The sequence below is a fragment of the Hyperolius riggenbachi genome, unplaced genomic scaffold, assembly GCF_040937935.1.
Source record: "Hyperolius riggenbachi isolate aHypRig1 unplaced genomic scaffold, aHypRig1.pri scaffold_249, whole genome shotgun sequence".
NCBI classification, from domain to species: Eukaryota; Metazoa; Chordata; class Amphibia; order Anura; family Hyperoliidae; genus Hyperolius; species Hyperolius riggenbachi.
This window is the reverse complement of record NW_027152460.1, coordinates 82,019-102,643: the sequence shown is the minus strand read 5'-3', so window position 1 is coordinate 102,643 and position 20,625 is coordinate 82,019. Positions and strand designations below refer to the sequence as shown.

The following is a 20,625-nucleotide window of genomic DNA, read 5'->3' as shown; positions in this document are numbered from 1 at the left end:
TTTGCATACCGTGGAAAGTCTATAATTCTAAAAATGTATGTCACGGTGGAATTAACACTTCTGCTTGCAAGCCTGCATTACCTCAGGACATGCTATGATGTTCTTGCTTGTTAGGCCTTTAGAAATACTTTAGTTGACCTGAAAACATATAATTTGATGACAGGTAAGATGTGCCTGACCCATGCAATTGGTTTCCTTTTCACAATCTGTCATTTAGTTGTCACCGGATTTTCTTTAACAGCTTTAATACAAAGTAGATTCATTGTGCCACGGTGCTCCTGGTTATAAGCTTCTGCTCATGGAGCTCAAGTGCTACATAAGTAAAGCATGTATTTTAGTCTTTTTTTTTTTTTTTTTTTTCTTCTTGTTTGAAAGGAGACTTGAAGTAAAAACGAAAGAGTCCAAGGCCATTATTGAATTCAGTTTTCTCCTAGGCAATATTTGCACACTTTGCCAATAAAATGCCTTTAAGCTATCAGCGAGCAAGAAAATACTCAAATTCATTTTATAATTAATTTTGTTATTGCCGATCCACACGCGGGGTGAAAAAAAAAATGCTGTTTTAGGTTATCCCGAAGCAGAGTTGGGGTGACCACCGGGGGCAGCACATGCAGAACATGCAGCTGTTTGGCGTGCAGAGCTTACGTCCCCTGAATCATAACCGTTGCAACCCGTGTTCTGTGTGTCCTCCGAAGCTCCTTGTCTCTCAGGTGAGATCGCCATCTGTCACGACAGCAGGTGACTTCACCATAGATAGAGTGCCCCCAGAGGACAGGAGGAAGAGATGCACTGCTGGATCCCAGGAAGGTGAGTTATGTGTAGTAGGTGCTGGGGCATCTTTGGGGTGTGATTTTTTTTTTTTCCTGTATTTTGGGGTCTAAAAGCAGAAAAAATGATATCCTGCAATCTGGAAAGAATCATACTGCCAAGGAGGTTGATGGTGCTTTTTTCACTTACTTTTTGGTACTTTTATAATTGCAAAAAGCTGAAACGTTATTTTAAAGGTAACATGAGAAATTATCTCCTAGTAGAAAACTTAGGAGAAAAAGGGCCTTTGGACCTGATGCAGGATACGCCGGTAAAGTTGCCGTGCGCAGTTTAGCTTTAGTGTGTTTAAAAAAAAAATATATATATATAATATATATATATATATATATATATATATATATATATATATATATATATATATATATATATATATATATATATTGTTTTATAGCAATCCTATTTCAAATAGTTGGAATTGGAAAGAGGGATAGGGAAATTTTGGTTCCAAAACAAGGACTGGCCCTTCAAACAAGTAAGGATGGTTGATTTTGTAGAGTTTTTTTTTTTTTTTTTCCAATGTGTGCTTGATTGTAAAGTCAAGTGGTGTGAGAATGGCTGACTAATGTTATTAATCTCTTCTTGCAGTGTTGCCATCTGCCTAGCTGACTGTAAGTCTTTGCAACTATGTTGGCATGTCTTCAGAGAACCCAGAATCCTCCAGTAAAGCACCTCGCATGTGCAAACAAGGGGCTGGAACCTCGAAAGTGTAAGTTGTGTGCAGAATTGTTTTTGTGTAAATTTTGTGCGATTCTCACTTTACTTTTCAGGTTTTATCTCTTGTTTTCATATTTAGCCTTAATAGTGTAGTTCAATATTGATAATGGTAATGGGGTACTTGCTTCAAATTTGAATTATGTGGGTTGTGCTTCACGCATTGTGAGAGTGGAATACAGCACACAGTGTGCTATACTCTCCAGCATAGAAAAAAAGACAGATTCCCGTGTCAGTGTTAGATGAGCTTTGTCAGGAGAGGTTATGCCCAGCAGAAGACAGATAATACAATGCCTGAGGTGCTTGGAAACAGCTTGCAAAGTTGGCGACTTAAGCAGTGACATGTACAGTGTATAGACACAGGTATTTGCAGAGCCTACTGGACCAAGTGATCTGAAACAGACACCGCATCCTCTCCTTGTCTGTGAATCTCAATGAGAGTGGTGAAGCTGGTTATAGAAAAGCTAGTAGGCTATAGGCTTATGTGTATCTCAGTGGGTAAGCAGAGGCAAATTACATAGATGCCAATGAATCATGTCATATAAATGCCATTAATGCTTAAAGGGACATTTCACATTTTCAGGGGCTTTATTTCTTACAATTTTAATCTGATAAAATCTGCTTTTAGTGAATCTCTTTTTCAGCAATTGGTTTAGGTTTTATTTAAATTTCCATAGTGCGATGCTTTTTCTTAACATGTGTGATCTCATCTGTATGACCACATGACTCAATTAAATAAGCAATGCAGGGATAGAAAAAAAAAGTAGAAGAGGTTGACTACAGTTTACAGTCCTATTTATTTTATTTGTTGTATTTATAAAGTGCCTACATATTACGCAGCGCTGGACATTAGTTAAGGTTACAGACAATATTTAGGGGTGACATACAGCAATTTGACAGTACAGGAATACAAGCAACCTAGATCACGCACACTATGAGTACAAGGTAATGCTTAGTCAGTCACTGGAGGGGAGTATGGAGATTAGGCAAGTCGAGTTCACTCAAGAGTTCACTCAGATCTATAGGATGGGTGTATTGTAATGGAGGTGCATGAACAGGTAGAAGACACGAGGAGGACCCTGCCCAAAGGCTTACAATCTAGAGGTAGAGGTGGGGACCAGAGTTCAGCTGTGGGTTTAGAGCACCAGTGAGGGGGGTAGGCTAAAGTGAAAAGGTGCGTTTTAAAAATGCTGTTAAATAAATCTGCATTTTATTTCATAATAAAAAGAGATACAAATAAAGAGCAGGGTCAAAATCAGTTGTAGTAGATGTTAAAAAAACAACCCTTCAAGTAAGTAAAATTCACACAGTTTGCCGGCTTATTTATTTGACAAATGACAAATTATAATTGCTGTAGTCCTCATGGATATTTAGGCTAGTGACATGCTCTGTAGCTATGGAAGGGGAGGAAGGACGACAACTGCTGCACTATGTAGGGGTTGGCAAGATAATCTGGCACTCAAAATCTCTTGGCGATGCATTCGGAGCCACTATACACAAACTAGATTCTTGGCATTAGGGATGGTCAATGAGATGCAAATAATTTTGAGTTAATGCAGCATTAAGCAAATTTATGCAGCTTGAAAATGGACCAATTAAATCCTGCTGAGGTAAAATTTGATTGGTCCATTTTCAAGCTGTATAAATTTACATACAAGATTTGCATAATCCTTTATCAACTTGAAATTATTTGCATCTCATTGACCATCCCTATTTGGCATAAGCATTCCCAACCAGCTACCTCGGGCAAGAAACATCTAGCATGTGTACAAGGCTTAACTCACCAGGTGCAGTAAAATCATTGACCGGGGCATTACAAAGCTTATTTTAGGCTTGTTTATGAGCTTTCTTCAGCACCACACATCACTTATCTACTGCTTTACTGTCTCTATATCTGTTTATGTTCTTATTCTAAAAAAAATAGGCACACGCACTTAGCTGCACAACATTATGAGCTGAGCAATATGCAACATCACCTGGATAGAGCAGCAAATAAATGTGCTGCTATTTTGCTCTCATTTTGGACATTTAGTGTGTCTTCTGTGTCTAAAATCAGTAAGGCCGCGTTCACACCTGAGTCTTTTGCCGACGATTTCGGCAAAACGCTCAAGCGCTAGCGCTTTTGAAAGCACTAGTGCAATAGAAACCTATTGGCCCGTTCTCACTTGGGCGATAATTAACGCAAATTGCGCCAAAAAAATTGTATCCTGCACCATTTTCCGGCGATTGCGTTTAGTGCTACAGAAACGCTAATCGCGATCGCGGAAAATTGCGATTGGCGATTTTTGGCAATAATCGGCAAAAATCACCAGAGCAAAACGCTAGCAAAATAGCTAGCGTTTTGCAAGTGTGAATGGGGCCTAATTGTCTCAGGAGAAATGAAGGTCAGGACAATAAAAAAGGCATTAATTTATTGCTCTTTCACTCATATGGCAAGGCAAGGGAATTCCTGTCCTACAATTTTTTTCTTAATTGTAGCAGGCAAATATATATTCACATGCGTTAGACTATTGCTAGTTCTCAATGTTGGTGATTAAAGTAATTAAAACAGACCCTTTTTCATACAGGTAAATGAGGGTTGACTGGAAAAGCTCTGAATGAAAAGGACATAAATCAAGGAATACAATTGTTTGCGTTATTTCATAATACTTATTTTAATGGCTTCTATCAACCTGTGCTGAAATATGACCTAAGTTATTCACATGAATTAAAACTAAATTACAGTGGAAACCCCCAGGGTGACATCACTTTAACCAAATAAGTTGGAAATGTTGGAGCTGCTATAGTTGCGTCTGTGTTGTAACTGCAGACATAACTCAGTGCACAGATTGTGCTACGCTTCACTGCCTAACATGGGGCTGAAAATCCCTTGTTTTCATGTAAATTCCCACAAACCAATAAATCAAGTCAGAAATTAATCCCATCTGTGGGTGATTGATACAGGGCAGAATTGCGAATATCTTTTGACGTGATGTTATTACTGTCTCTTGTTCTGTAAGCATTTGAAAAATTAAATCAAATCAACAATGGTCAAGTAAACCCCTTTATCTCCACAAACAATACCAGGCTGCCACTCAAAGCATACAGGCTTGCATGGCTTTGCTTGGAGAGACGTTTTTAATTTGTGAGGTTACTGGACTTTTAGTAAGACACACTTCTGCAAGCACCTTTAAATATTGATCCCAAACCACAAACCTTTGGGTTTTTTCCACAAATACGGTGCACGTCTAATGACAATGATTGGGCCTTCAGCTATTGCAGTCCCTGCAGCAAGACCAATAACATTTTTATATTGCGCTTTTCTCCTGGCAGACTCAAATTGCTTGAGCTGCAGGCAGGCACTAGGGCACGCTCAGTAGGCAATAGCGGTGTTAGGGATTCCAGCTCCTTACTGATTAGGTGCTGGCTTACAGAACAGGAAGAGCCAAGATTTGAACCCAGGACTCCTGTGTGAAAGGCAGAGCCCTTAGCCAATACACTGTGGGAAAAAAAACATGTACAAGTGCTTCCTTCAGCTCAACCTGCGTGGACCGTATTTGAGCATGTGTAGTGTGGCATATACATGACTGCACTCCTGGCCAAAAGATAAAGAGGGATCCAGCAGTTGAACAGTGGCCTGGCGGAGCACTATTCAGAGGCTTTCCACTACTAAGGTAAGTATTTAATTTTACGCTTCAGGATTGTTTTAACCCTTTTCTCACTTTTTTTTTTTTTTTAAAGGTGACTTTACACGTTTGCAATTTTATGGTAGATTCAATCACTTTGATCAGATTGGTCAATGACCTATTGACCCTCTCAAGCCTGATCAATGACCACTTTAGGACATTCTATTGATAAAATAAGGCACGGCGGTAAATTTTAATTCAGTGGCAGGGACGAGCAGAATTGAAGGCCATTTTTTTATGGTGCTTAGCAATTAATTGTTTCTGCTAAAATTTGATCAAACTCAAGTCATACAGGATAGTAGATCAGTTGCTTACCAGGCTAATTAATCACTGACTTGTGTATGGCCTTATCTTTAGATTGAAAACTCAGTCAGAAAATATTGAATTTTACAGTCTGTCCCCAATTTTCAAACAGCAGAAGGTGATGTCACTGATGAGATCTGCTGCAGAAGGATAGCCAAGGAAAGGTGATGCAGTGAAGAGAGTGCAGAGATGGAACTGGAGCTGTTCTTTAAGCATTTACTGTGGGCCCTGGATCAACATCGTAAATGGAGGCAGAGGTGCCACAAAGAGGGGACAGGAGACCAAAAATAGGAGGAGCAGTAGGCATGAAAAGGGGGCAGAGGAAGCACATGTGGTACAAAGGGGGAAAATGGGGGAGTTGGGGCATAAGAGGCAGAAAAAGGAGGTAGACAGCCTCCATTTCCCTCTCACTTCAGTTGTCCTTTTTAACCACTTCAGGACCACAGTCTTTTCGCCCCTTAAGGACCAGAGCCTTTTTCTCCATTCAGACCACTGCAGCTTTCACGGTTTATTGCTCGCTCATACAACCTACCACCTAAATGAATTTTACCTCCTTTTCTTGTCACTAATACAGCTTTCTTTTGGTGCTATTTGATTGCTCCTGCGATTTTTACTTTTTATTATATTCAGCAAAAAAGACATGAATTTTGGCAAAAAAATGATTTTTTTTAACTTTCTGTGCTGACATTTTTCAAATAAAGTAAAATTTCCTATACATTTGAGCGCGAAAGTTATTCTGCTACATGTCTTTGATAAAAAAAAAACCATTCAGTGTATATTTATTGGATTGGGTAAAAGTTATAGCGTTTACAAACTATGGTGCCAAAAGTGAATTTTCCCATTTTTAAGCATCTCTGACTTTTCTGCGCACCTGTCAGGTTTCATGAGGGGCTAAAATTCCAGGAAAGGACAAATACCCCCCAAATGACCCCATTTTGGAAAGAAGACATCCCAAAGTATTCAGTGAGAGGCATGGTGCGTTCATAGAAGATTTTATTTTTTGTCACAAGTTAGCGGAAAATGACACTTTCTGACAAAAAAGAAAAAAAAAAAAAAAGTTTCCATTTCTTCTAACTTGCGACAAAAAAAAATGAAATCTGCCACGGACTCACTATGCTCCTCTCTGAATACCTTGAAGTGTCTACTTTCCAAAATGGGGTCATTTGTGGGGTGTGTTCACTGTCCTGGCATTTTGGGAGGTGCCTAATTGTAAGCACCCCTGTAAAGCCTAAAGATGCTCATTGGACTTTGGGCCCCTTAGCGCAGTTAGGGTGCAAAACAGTGCCACACATGTGGTATCGCCGTACTCGGGAGAAGTATTATAATGTGTTTTGGGGTGTATTTTTACACATACCCATGCTGGGTGGGAGAAATATCTCTGTAAATGACAATTATTTGATTTTTTTTTACACACAATTGTCCATTTACAGAGAGATTTCTCCCACCCAGCATGGGTATGTATAAAAATACACCCCAAAACACATTATACTACTTCTTCTGAGTACGGCGATACCACATGTGTGACACTTTTTTGCAGCCTAGGTGCGCTAAGGGGCCCAACGTCCTATTCACAGGTCATTTTGAGGCATTTGTTTTCTAGACTACTTCTCACGGTTTAGGGCCCCTAAAATGCCAGGGCAGTATAGGAACCCCACAAGTGACCCCATTTTAGAAAGAAGACACCCCAAGGTATTCCGTTAGGGGTATGGTGAGTTCGTAGAAGATTTTATTTTTTGTCACAAGTTAGTGAAAAATGACACTTTGTGAAAAAAACAATAAAAATCCAATTTCCGCTAACTTTTGACAAAAAATAAAATCTTCTATGAACTCATCATACACCTAACAGAATACCTTGGGGTGTCTTCTTTCTAAAATGGGGTCACTTGTGGGGTTCCTATACTGCCCTGGCATTTTAGGGGCCCTAAACCGCGAGGAGTAGTCTAGAAAACAAATGCCTCAAAATGACTGTTCAGGGGTATAAGCATCTGCAAATTTTGATGACAGGTGGTCTATGAGGGGGCAAATTTTGCGGAACCGGTCATAAGCAGGGTGGCCTCTTAGATGACAGGATGTATTGGGCCTGTTCTGATGGATAGGAGTGCTAGGGGGGTGACAGGAGGTGATTGATGGGTGTCTCAGGGGGCGGTTAGAGGGGAAAATAGATGCAATCAATGCACTGGGGAGGTGATCGGAAGGGGGTCTGAGGGGGATCTGATGGTTTGGCCGAGTGATCAGGAGCCCACACGGGGCAAATTAGGGCCTGATCTGATGGGTAGGTGTGCTAGGGGGTGACAGGAGGTGATTGATGGGTGTCTCAAGGTGTGATTAGAGGGGGGAAATAGATGCAAGCAATGCACTGGCGAGGTGATCAGGGCTGGGGTCTGAGGGCGTTCTGAGGTGTGGGCGGGTGATTGGGTGCCCTAGGGGCAGATTAGGGTCTAATCTGATGGGTAACAGTGACAGGTGGTGATAGGGGGTGATTGATGGGTGATTAGTGGGTGTTTAGAGGAGAGAAGAGATGTAAACACTGCACTTGGGAGGTGATCTGATGTCGGACCTGCGGGCGATCTATTGGTGTGGGTGGGTGATCAGATTGCCCGCAAGGGGCAGGTTAGGGGCTGATTGATGGGTGGCAGTGCCAGGGGGTGATTGATGGGTGGCAGTGACAGGGGGTGATTGATGGGTGATTGACAGGTGATCAGTGGGTTATTACAGGGAATAACAGATGTAAATATTGCACTGGCGAATTGATAAGGGGGGGTCTGAGGGCAATCTGAGCGGGTGATTGGGTGCCGGCAAGGGGCAGATTAGGGTCTAATCTGATGGGTAACAGTGACAGGTGGTGATAGGGGGTGATTGATGGGTGATTGATGGGTAATTAGTGGGTGTTTAGAGGAGAGAAGAGATGTAAACACTGCATTTGGGAGGTGATCTGATGTCGGATCTGCGGGCGATCTATTGGTGTGGGTGGGTGATCAGATTGCCCGCAAGGGGCAGGTTAGGGGCTGATTGATGGGTGGCAGTGACGGGGTGATTGATGGGTGGCAGTGACAGGGGGTGATTGATGGGTGATTGACAGGTGATCAGTGGGTTATTACAGGGAATAACAGATGTAAATATTGCACTGGCGAATTGATAAGGGGGGGTCTGAGGGCAATCTGAGCGTGTGGGCGGGTGATTGGGTGCCTGCAAGGGGCAGATTAGGGTCTAATCTGATGGGTAACAGTGACAGGTGGTGATAGGGGGTGATTGATGGGTGATTGATGGGTAATTAGTGGGTGTTTAGAGGAGAGAAGAGATGTAAACACTGCATTTGGGAGGTGATCTGATGTCGGATCTGCGGGCGATCTATTGGTGTGGGTGATCAGATTGCCCGCAAGGGGCAGGTTAGGGGCTGATTGATGGGTGGCAGTGACAGGGGGTGATTGACGGGTGATTGACGGGTGATTGACGGGTGATTGACGGGTGATTGACGGGTGATTGACGGGTGATTGACAGGTGATTGACAGGTGATTGACAGGTGATCAGGGGGGATAGATGCATACAGTACACGGGGGGGGGGGTCTGGGGAGAATCTGAGGGGTGGGGGGGTGATCAGGAGGGAGTAGGGGGCAGATTAGGGACTAAAAAAAAAATAGCGTTGACAGATAGTGACAGGGAGTGATTGATGGGTGATTAGGGGGGTGATTGGGTGCAAACAGTGGTCTGGGGGGTGGGCAGGGTGGGGGTCTGAGGGGTGCTGTGGGAGATCAGGGGGCAGGGGGGGGTAATCAGTGTGCTTGGGTGCAGACTAGGGTGGCTGCAGCCTGCCCTGGTGGTCCCTCGGACACTGGGACCACCAGGGCAGGAGGCAGCCAGTATAATAGGCTTTGTATACATTACAAAGCCTATTATACACTTTCCGTGCGGCGATCGGGCAGCTAGTAACCCGCCGGCGCTTCCGAACGTCCGGCGGGTTACAGCGAGCGGTGGGCGGAGCCAGTCCCCAGCGGCTGATCGCGTCACAAATGACGCGATCGCCGCATAGCCACTCCCGCAGCCGCCCCCGCCGATGGGCGTATTGCGGTCGTTTGGGCCCGGACTTTGCCGCCACCCATCGGCTGGGGGCGGTCCTTAAGTGGTTAAAGGGGAACTGAAGTAAGAGGTATACGGAGGCTGCCATATTTATTTCCTTTTAATCAATACCAGTTGCCTGGCAGCCCTGCTGGTCTATTTCTCTGCAGTAGTATCCGAATAACACCAGAAACAAGCATGCAACTAGTCTTGTCAGATCTGACTTTAAAGTCTGAAACACCTGATCTGCTGCATGCTTGTTCAGGAGCTATGGCTAATAGTATTAGAGGCAGGGCTGCCAGGCAACTGGTATTGCTTAAAAGGAAATAAAAATGGCAGCCTCCATATACCTCTCTCTTCAGTTCCCCTTTAAAGGGAACCTAAACTGAGAAGGATATGGATTTTTCCTTTTAAAATAATACCAGTTGCCTGACTCTCCTGCTGATCCCGTGTCTCTAATACTTGTAGCCACAGCCCCTCAACAAGCATGCAAATCGGGTGCTCTTACTGAAGGCAGACTGGATTAGCTGCATGCTTATTTCAGGTGTGTGATTCAGCCATTGCTGCAGCCAAAGATCAGCAGGTCTGCCAGGCAACTGGTATTGTTTAAGGGAAACATCCATATCCTTCTCAGTTAAGGTTCCCTTTAACACACATACAGTCCCTTTCTCTTTTGTAACTCGATGAGGGCCTGTACTTATATACAGTATTCGCGTTCAGTTATATGTTTTTGTAGAGCTAAGAGCCTAATTATTAAAGGATACCCGAAGTGACATGGGACATGAGATAGACATGTGTATGTACAGTGCCTAGCACACAAATAACTATGCTGTGTTTCTTTTTTTTTTTTTACTCTGCCTGAAAGAGTTAAATATCAGGTATGTAAGTGACTGACTCAGTCCTGACTCAGACAAGAAGTGACTACAGTGTGACCCTCACTGATAAGAAATTCCAACTATAAAACACTTTCCTAGCAGAAAATGGCTTCTGAGAGCAAGAAAGAGATAAAAAGGGGAATTTCTTATCAGTGAGGGTCACACTGTAGTCACTTCCTGTCTGAGTCAGGACTGAGTCAACCACTTACATACCTGATATTTAACTCTTTCAGGCAGAGAAAGAAAAAAAGGAACACAACATAGTTATTTGTGTGCTAGGCACTGTACAAACATGTCTGTCTCATCATGTCACATGTCACTTCGGGAATCCCTTAAAAATGTCAGTGGTGTAGTGGGTACTGGATGGACCTCTCGCCTTGCAGCACTGTGTTCCTCGTTCATATCTTGGCCAGGACACTCTACATGGAGGTTGTATGTTCTCCCTGTGTTTGCTTGGGTTCCCTCCAGGCACTCAAGCTCCCTTCCACATCCCAACAACATACAGATAAGTTAATTGTCTTCCCCAAAATTGACCCAAATTGGCCTTTTGTCTATGATGGACATATGACTATGGAAGGGATTAGACTGTGAGCCTGTAAGCCCTTATGAGGGACAGTTAGTGACAAGACTACATACTGTGCAATGCGCTGCAGAAGATGTAATGCTAAATAGACTGAATATAAATGGTATGTGCTTGCCTTTAGTTCACCTTTATTATTTACACCTCTTTTTCCTCAGCAGTTGAGCTGATTGTTATGTGTGCTGTCAGCTGTGAGGTGGGTAAGCTGGCTGTGTGCAGCAGTGAGAGACTTTCAGCTCCATTTCCAGTGGCACCAGCACAGAGAGAGATATGACAGGGTCTGATAAGGCCCTTTCAATCATTTCAATAGGACTCTATTTTAATACTGCTTCCTTTGTCTAAATTCTGGGTGATTTCACTCCTTATCCTACTCCTTTTATATTGTGTTCCTTTTAACCGCTTGCATGCCAAACAGGGTGGCGCAGCCGCTATACAATAAGCTTTATTGTGTAAATGTTACTTTCTGTGGTGCGGAGTGGTTTTGTGCTATGAAAATAACCTATTGTGGCGTTTGCTTGCTCTTGCACTTTGTGAGATAAAGCCTTGGCCTGCTTCAGCAATCAGTTCTGTGAAGTGAATATTACAGTTTGGGTCAATCTGGGTTTACAACACAGATTAACTAGCTAGTAAAGAGGCTTGGTTATAATGTCTATTCATCACATGCCTGAGAATTACATCCATTACCAGGCAGTGACAGGCATGTTAATGAAGGTTAAACTGTTTGATCTTGCTTCCATTAAGCTTCTAGTGATCACTGCACTTTGTGATGTATTGCAATATAAAACGCATTCCAATAAATCAGGTTAGGCTACAAAGTTTTAATTTTGAGATGATGTAAGCAATAATATTGGTTTGAATCTACAGATATAGGACAGAGAAAGTAAGAGTCAATATAAGTACATTAGTCTTTAAACCTCGTACACATGAACAAAGCATGTCGCCCAATGGGAGTTTGCACCTGATCCCTTATGTGACATTGCAGGACGGAGGCTGTACAGATGCTTCACTAGCCTGCGGGCTAGCAATGTTTTCTGTTCCTATGCAGGCGAAGTGGCGCGGGCGGCAGAGTAAGTGGCAAGAACAATGCTCTGTTGAAATGATCTGCCTGGTGGTTCGCTGGCCGAGTGGCCAAGACTGCATAGGGGTTTCGTGGGCTGGTGGAATACAATTCTAAGTTAGTTGAGAGGGGATGAGGGATTAGTTTTAAAACCAAATTCCTGCAAGCAGTTTGCATTATCTCCACGTCAGTGTTGTTTTCTCCAAGTACTTAATTTTGCTCTCACCTCCCATAACTGGTGAGTTCATTGCTACCCCCCCCCCCCCCCCCCCCCCGCACAAATCGACTATAGTAGAGACATTAGACTCATTATGATCATGGTAGGGTAGATTGTGAGCTCTTCTGAGAATGTCAGTGACATGACAATGTACTATGGAAGATGTCAGCTCTATATAATAACAATATGATAGAGATAGACTATTAGACCAAGACTATGGTAGCAATTAGATTGTAAGCTCTCCAGGGGGAACTGTGCTGCAGAAGAGCTCAGCATTATTGTATTACATAAAGACATTAATATTGCAATCAGGAGCCATTCTGTCCAATCTAGGAGCTGGTTGGAGTATTTTAGGAACAAGATCCTTGAGAAAACGTTAAAAAGTTGGTCACCAGCTGTAATCTGTGAGACGCCTGGGTGACCTGGCTCTTCGGTTTACCATCACTGAGCTAAACTTACTATTTTATGCAGTCTTTTGTAGGATGCAGTAGGAAAATTAAATTAATTAAGATGAAATAACTAGGGTAACTCTTTTTTTTATTTAAACACCTGCTGGAGTTTTCCTTTGAGCTGGCTTTGTCCAAAAATCATAACAGTATAAACAACACAGGATTTAGAAATAATATGAATGTGCTGCATTTCCCTGTAAAATGTTAGTTCATCCAGGCTCCTTCCATTTCAAAAGCCTTATACTGATTCCATATTTGGTTGCAGCCCAGGAATCTCAAGAGATCATTTCCTTTTACTCACTTCAGTAGCCGGTATCTCTGGACTCTGCCATAGCCTTCACATTCAGCTGTTCACCAAAAGCAACCTCTGTTTATGTAGTCTTCATGATGTGATCCACTTCTCTGCCAGGTGTATGACAGGATTGTTTTAAATGACATGTGGATTAGGGTTGCTATAGGCAACTTAAGTCTTTTGATACCCGAGATCCATGGACCATGGGAACCCCTCTTATAAGTAAGCAGACTAATACTCCTCTACCCTTCAACAGCTGAGCAGAGCTGGTGAATTCATTTCAGCCTGATCAGCAGTAAAATATATGTGTGGATTTATTATGCACTGTAGACTCTCACATATATGCTTTGTGCCCTTGAAAAAAAACATTTAATATTCAAAGATGTTGCAGTACAAGGGTAAAAATGCACAAATATGTGTCCTCAATGCCAGTATTTTATTCAGCATGAAAGCATTTACCTCCATGTCAACTCTGCTGGGAGCATATTTAACATATCTGCAAGCCTTTGTATGAAATTAGGATGAAGTAGTGGATCCGGACACAGCCTCTGGCACCTCCATCATTCAAGCCTTGAAAATAGCTGTTTGTTTTCCACCTCTTATGTTTCTCAGCAAATGCTAATCTCATTTATTATTTTTTTCCCGCTAACTCTTTTAGATTCTTTTTTTTTTTTTTTTTAATCTGAATCCGAGCCGCCAATAACCCAATTACAATTTCCACGCATGTGGCGGCGCAGGTTTAACCCCTCTGCTCCCGGAGGAGCGGGCCGCGCAATGCAGAGCCATAAACTTCTCCTCCTTTGCCGGCAGATCTCTCCTGATTCACTCGGCTGAGTGCGCGGCAGGAGCCGTATTTAAATTATATATAAATCATCTGCAAATCCGTGCGGCCAAATTCATTCCTGTATTGCTCTGTTCAGCAGAGAGGAGCGGCTTCTGTTTAATTAAATGTCACTTATGTACTGTACGCCTTTATCCGCCACTGAGTTAGCCAGCTTTTTTTTTTGTATATTGATGAATCGGGAAGCGTTTGAAATCCAATATATTCTAAGGATACAAAGTACACCTCTAGCTGTTGGGAAAGGTTATTTACACCTCCATATATTTTATTGCGGCTGCAGTGCCGTAATATAATTATTTCTGCAGATCTGCCTAATTTAAGTGGCTTTATTCATTGATTTGCATTGAAATGCATTTGGAGCCAAGTTTAGCCATGGCTGTAAGAAATAGTTTCAGCATGGATTACAGAGAGTAACATGCCGCTGTGTGATTGCGCAGTGACAGGGGGAATCTGTATCAAATGTGAAAGGTGAAACACGGTTTGTGAAACCAGCAAGTTTTTTTTTCGTCTGCTTAACCCCGTCCCAGCCAGCGTGACTCTGCAGCAAAGTCAGCGTTACAGAACCCGAGAAAGGAGCAGCGCTTCTGTCAGGCAGAGAAAAAGAATTCTCGCATTAAATGGATTGGAAGGGCCCTGCGGCTTGCCCAAGGCAAGTTTAAACCCCCCTCTGTACTGTCATTTAAGAGACAGATCTGCAAATATTCTCTCTATTAATATTTCATTTGTCTCTTAAAGATACAGGCCCACATGGCAGGATGTAATTTGAAAGTGGGAATTTAGCATATGCGCCACGATTAACATTTTTTGCTACTGGCCATGAAGTGCGGTGCTTTTACATTTAGTTGTAGTTTATTTTATTTTTTTTATGCTGACCATTTTAACTTAGTCAAATAAGATCTGCAGCAGAGGGTTTTTATATGGTAAAAAAATCACTTCATTAAAATCCGCAAATGGCTTTCCTGTGCTTTTTTTTTTGCTTTGGTTGGGGGTTGGTGGGGTTGCTTCTGGCGGCTCTGAAGATAAGCTGTATATTGTACGCAGGTGGGGGTAGAAGTAAAAATTGCTGTTCACACACAAATGTCTAGTCCACCCTTACTCTGATCTTTGCATTTTATAGAAATTCGATGATTAAGATATGTATTTTCTATTGATATTGCAAGGAATCGCTGTTTTTGCAATATAAAAATGTAAACTTGAATGTAAAATGAATGCAGCTGAGCAGTTGTGTCCACTTCCTCCTCACCTCTCATCACCTCACCTATTGCAGCTTTCCCGCTTATTTCAAGCAGTGTTTGGTCACATGGTACAGTTGTGACACAATCCATTGTCTTAGTGTTCTGGAGGCATGGCTAACTGTCATCCCTGCCACAGCAAATTCTCCCCAGTGACTGACAGCCAGTGGATTGTATGACAGCCACTAGGATGAGGGGCAGTTGGTGGGGGGAGGGGGGCAGTTATCTTTCCGATTTGTATACTTGCTCAAGGTGAATGATTTAGTAATAGTTTCTAAATCATATCCAAAAGATCATCATTACAGCCAAGAAACCTGCTTCTTTTCCAGCAAAGATCATGATTGTGACCACCATAACTCTGTAAGGACAGGTGGACTGTAAGACAGATGCAGTGTATTGTCCGCAACTGGAATATCTGCTATTATTTCAAACTCTGGTTTTCTAACAAATATTCTGTGGTTTTTCTACAATGAAATAAGCAGAACGTTGCCCTCCCTTTCATAGTTTACGTGATTGCTCTGCCTTGCTGTTCCCCAAGGCCTCGTTCACTTTGCTGGTTTTGTAAACACCTGGAAAACCATATATAGCAGTTTTCCAGGCATTTGTAAAGCGTCTGTCAGTGGTAATGAAGCGACTAAATTAGGCATTTAGCAGCTCTTGTACTTCTCTCTTCTTCTGTATAAGTTTCAGTGCACGTGAAAGCCACCAACCAGCTGCGCACACACACAGTGGTTTATGGCCGTTATTCCAACAAAAACACTTCAGCCCCATTTACACTTGGGGACACAAAAACATTTTGCATTGTAGTGTTCTGAGGGAAATGCTACATGTAGCATGTTTGCGATAGTTGGAAATTGCAAACGCGCCACAATTGCTGCACTGTGAGTAAACCCATACTTGTGCAGCAAATTGCGGGTACAATGCACCCGAGTGTGAACTCAGCCGTAATGTTGAATTGTCATAAATGCCGTCAACTTCACTACTCCCTTATCATTCCTATGTGGTTGGGTTGGGCAGAATTCGTCTTTGCTGCATTGATAGTGGTTTTGAGGGCAGTAAAACACCTTTGGTTTACCACCCTCAAAATTTCCAGTGTGATTGGGCCCTATAGTTCAAATACATAGAGCTAATTAGATAGTTTGACTGGAGAGCCAAAAGTCTGAAACAATATTCTGTTGGAAATAATGGTCGGATAGTGTAGTGGTTATAGTTATGGCCTTTGACAAGGTAGACCAGGGTTCAAAACTTGACTTAGCCAGTTACCTATTCAGTAAGAAGTCCTTGGGCAAAGCTTTCTAATTCTCAAGGGTGGAGAGTGTGCTCAAGTGCTTTGAGTCCGACAGGAAAAGGCGTTATACAAATGTTAGTAGTTAAAGAGGAACTGTAACCAAGGATTGAGCTCCATCCCAATCCCTAGCTGATACTTATTTTCCCATAAGAAATCTTTACCTTTTCTCAAATAGATCATCAGGGGGGGGTCAGTATGGCTGATATTGCGGTGAAACCCCACCCACAGTGTGATGCCAGGACCTAGGTCCTGACAGTTTCCTGTCTGTGAGCCTTGTTGCATTGCTGTTTCCAACTACCAAGTAACCAGTATCCTCCCTCTGTGCTTATGTATATCTATGGGGAAAAAAAAAACTTCTTTAAGCCCATTGCATTGCAAGGGGGTGTGGTTATAAATAATGGCAGTTGGTGCTGTCTGTTTTTTTCATGTCTGCCAGTGGTAAAGATGATTACATGCAGGCTGATAGTGCATCAAACAATATGAACAAATTACTTGGCGAATATTAATAATTTCTTGATCTCTCTTGTATTTTTGAACTTCTCACTTTGCAATGTATTGATGAATTTTTCCCCCTTTTCGCTAAAGTTCTTTGTTAAATAGAAAGTAAGTATACCCCCTCCCTACAACCTAAAAACTCAGCAACACATCGGGTTGCAGCAACTACCGTTCTTATCTAACCCACAATTATTAAAATATGTCAGCTGTGTTCCATTCTCCCTCATGCTTTCAAATGGTAGAAGTGCAAGCAAGTGCTTCAGGTAGATGCCTACAGTGTCATTCTTTGGCCTCTGCACTAATGCATAGGCCAGAGTACTGAGTGAGGGAAGGAATCGTGTGAGATCTCTGAGGCAGAGTTCACACTTGTTTATATCACATGCACTTTCCCACAATGCAAATTCGCATTAGAACGGACAGCCCATTTAAATCAATAGAAGTGTTCACATCTGATTCTAAATTCACATGCGAGAGGAAAAAACTTACAGCCTGCAGCATTCTTAGAGCTCATTCACACTTCATGCACTTCTGTCTGCTTTTTTTCAGCACATCATGTTACAGATACGTGTTGCTGAAAAAAAGCAGACCGAAGCGCACTGGAGTAAATGAGCCCTTACACACATTGCGCATTACCTCTATTTTTAAGACTAGACAAAGACACAGAGCAATTATATTGTGTTTTTCTTCTGACCAGAGCTGCAGCCACTAGGGTGCGCTTTATAGGCAGTAGCAGTGTTAGGGGGCTTGATTCACAAAGCAGTGCTAACCTACTTAGCACGTCTAAAGTCTTTAGGCGCGCTAACCAGGGTGCTAAGTAGGTTAGCACCGTTTTTCTCAATCAGATCGTGTGCTAAGTACCGCACGCAAAGTCCTATGCTCGCGCTAAGTCCCATAGGCTTTAATGGGCACTTCGCATGGAGCGCCCTGCGCTCTGTGCAGTGCGCGCGTAAAGTTTTACGCGCATAAAGTTTTGCGCGCGTAAAGTTTTATACGTGAAAAGCTCGTTTAGACGTGCTAAGGGGGTTTTCACAGCCGTGCTAACAGTTAGCACCGCTTTGTGAATCAAGCCCAGGGAGTCTTGCCCAAGGTCTCCTACTGAGTAGGTGCTGGCTTACTGAACAGGAAGAGCCGAGATTCGAACCCTGGTCTCCAGTACATTATCCAGCCACTGCTTAACATTAACTTCTGTAGGAAAAACAAACAAATATTTAATAGCAATCAAATATGCATTGGGTCAAAACAATTGGCATTGTCACATGAACCACGCCCAATTGTTTTTCCCTTAAATGTTTATAAATTGTACTGCCTTATATTCTGTGTTAATCAGCACTTTCAGTGTAGATATCACTGTTGCAACAATGTTTCTGGTTTGTGTTTAAACTTTGGTAACACCTGATAACTTTCACAGTTCCTATTGGCTATTAGTGCAGCTTGAATTGGCTGCCATGTTGCATTTTCTGAGAATGTGTTTGTGTACAGGAAAAGCTTATTTTTGCTCTAGGAACAGAAGGCCACAGAGGTCACAGGGTTATGCTTGAGAAACAACCAGCTCAAATCAACAGACAAAAGCTAAAAATTAACCGTCTGCTCAATGCCGGCTGCATTTTAAGAGAGGAAGCCAGGCGGGATAGCGAACCACTGAGTTTATTCAGCTATATTGTACAGATAATATCTGCTAGCTCCGGTTTATAATAACAGAGCCAGAGCTATGCAGAAAATGATGAGAAACTGCTTATTCAGATAAAAACATGCTTAATTTAAACCACTCAGTAGGTCTCTGCTTAACAATTTGGGCACCAGCCAAACAAAACGACGTGCACAGGAACTCTAACACATTCGCAAGGATCGAGTTATATAAGGGTTAATAAAGCTTATAAGCAGTCAGTTGAGCTGCTCGCTTAGGATTTGTGTTGGCCTCTAGGACTATAACACGATATGACAAGCTGTGCTGTTGCACCAGTCAGGGCTAATAACGTGTCCTGCCTCGTTTGTGCTGAGCAGACGTATGCAAAATGATGTGTACACAGCCTGCTGCCTGGACCAGTTTAAAGGTACATTACCAGTATGGTCAGAAAGCCTAGCATAGGTATTGCTGCAAGGATTGCTTGCCAATGTATGAACATCACACAAAACACCTGCTGTTTGTATTTAACTACAACAAATGACTGTTCCTATAAGTTATTTTTTTAACTTTAAATGCTTACCTTTATATAGAGCCTCTAGTTAAACTGAAAATAATTTAAATTACAAGGTACTCCGTTAAAGTAACTTGTAATTTAAATACCTGCGTGGAACCCTTAACCTCTCAAAGCAAAAGGATAGTGTATATGGTCCACCTTTTTCCAGAAGTAGACTTGCTATGTCATATAAAGCTATGTGAACACTGTAGATTAAAGGCGGCCAGGTTGGCTGATAAAGACCGCTTAGGGCAAGAATCTAGTGTGTGTACAGGAGCCCCTGATGTCGCCTAAACATCTGGCATGGCAGATCTGTAACAACGTCCAATGCCCAAGTGCATTGTTCTGCCACTTACCCCTTCTGCTGGTAGCTGCACCATTCTGTGCAGCGCGTAGTCCTCCCATTATAACAGACAAATCACCAGCCTGCATGTACAGTATTGTCCTCGACTTGAAGTAACCAGTGCGCAATATGCATGTATGCCAGTGGTTGTTCAGAATTTGACAAAATCCGTACATGTGGTATGGTTCGCCCAAACAGATCTGCCAGGGTAGATCATTTGTTGTGCCTGAGAACCATCATTGGTTGTTATCTCTTCACATCATTGGACTGTTTTTAAGTGACCAATTCACTGATGACGTCAGTTGTGTCTATGGGGCTAAACTGCTTGAGGATTGACTTACAAACCCAATGTTGCTAATAGTATAGAGTTCACAGAACACAATACTTACTATAAATTGAAAGCAAGGCTAAGTATCCATTACTCTATCCATATCCCCATTCTCTAATCTGGAGGCTCCAGTGACTCAATTGAAAGCTGTTTGCAGAATACTTTTAAAATACAGTGATCATTTATCCGTGCTCAGGAAAATACCTTTTAATGAGTTTAGATATTCACTGAAAGGAGTGTCGAGCTTGCAAAGGTCAGAGGGGGCCAAATCATCCCCCTCTTTGCAAAAGGCTCTTGTTCTAATGTCCAGGACAAAGGACTCTTCACTCAGAGGTATGTGATCTCCAGTAATGAGGTGAGAGTAATATACCAGGGAGGGTTTATAGTGCTATCCGGTCTCCACCAACAGACCCCTTACCTATTTGCACTGTGCATAAAATTGTAGTCAAGGAAACCACATGGGGTTGTAATGTTTTATCTTCTGCCCTATGTTTGTGGAAGACTTCAGTATCCTCCTCTGGGACCCCCATCTTAAACCACTGCCCACACATCACAAGAAGTCTTCTTTTATGTTACTAGAATTCACTTTTTGTGTTCCATGAAGAATCTTATCATCTTGCTTGTAGCTGAAAGTGTTCTTTGTCTTGTCAGCTTGTCTAAAGTATTTTCTTATGTTGATTGAAGAGACACTACTTGCAGCATCTGTACTTCTTGAACTCTGGACTGTACTTAACCGATGTAATCCTGATGGACCTGCCTATATTTACAGACCAAATATACGTTAGGGTAATGCATTTATGCCAGTGATGGTGGCAAATTCTGCTGAGCAGTGACTGGGGCTTATATGAAGCTGCAGCTACCATATTTCATCTTTAATACCTATCCACACCA

At 42.3% G+C, this 20,625-nt stretch overlaps 1 protein-coding gene across 1 annotated transcript in view; it reads left to right on the top strand.

Annotated features, from left to right (window-relative positions):
- The first annotated feature begins 1,452 nt into the window (after positions 1-1,452).
- LOC137543854 (protein FAM222A-like) overlaps positions 1,453-20,625 on the top strand; it is a 42,537-nt gene continuing 23,364 nt past the window's right edge. The window contains exon 1 of the mRNA XM_068264926.1: positions 1,453-1,534. Within this exon, the coding sequence (XP_068121027.1) occupies positions 1,453-1,534 (82 nt within the window). The remainder of the gene's footprint in view (positions 1,535-20,625) is intronic.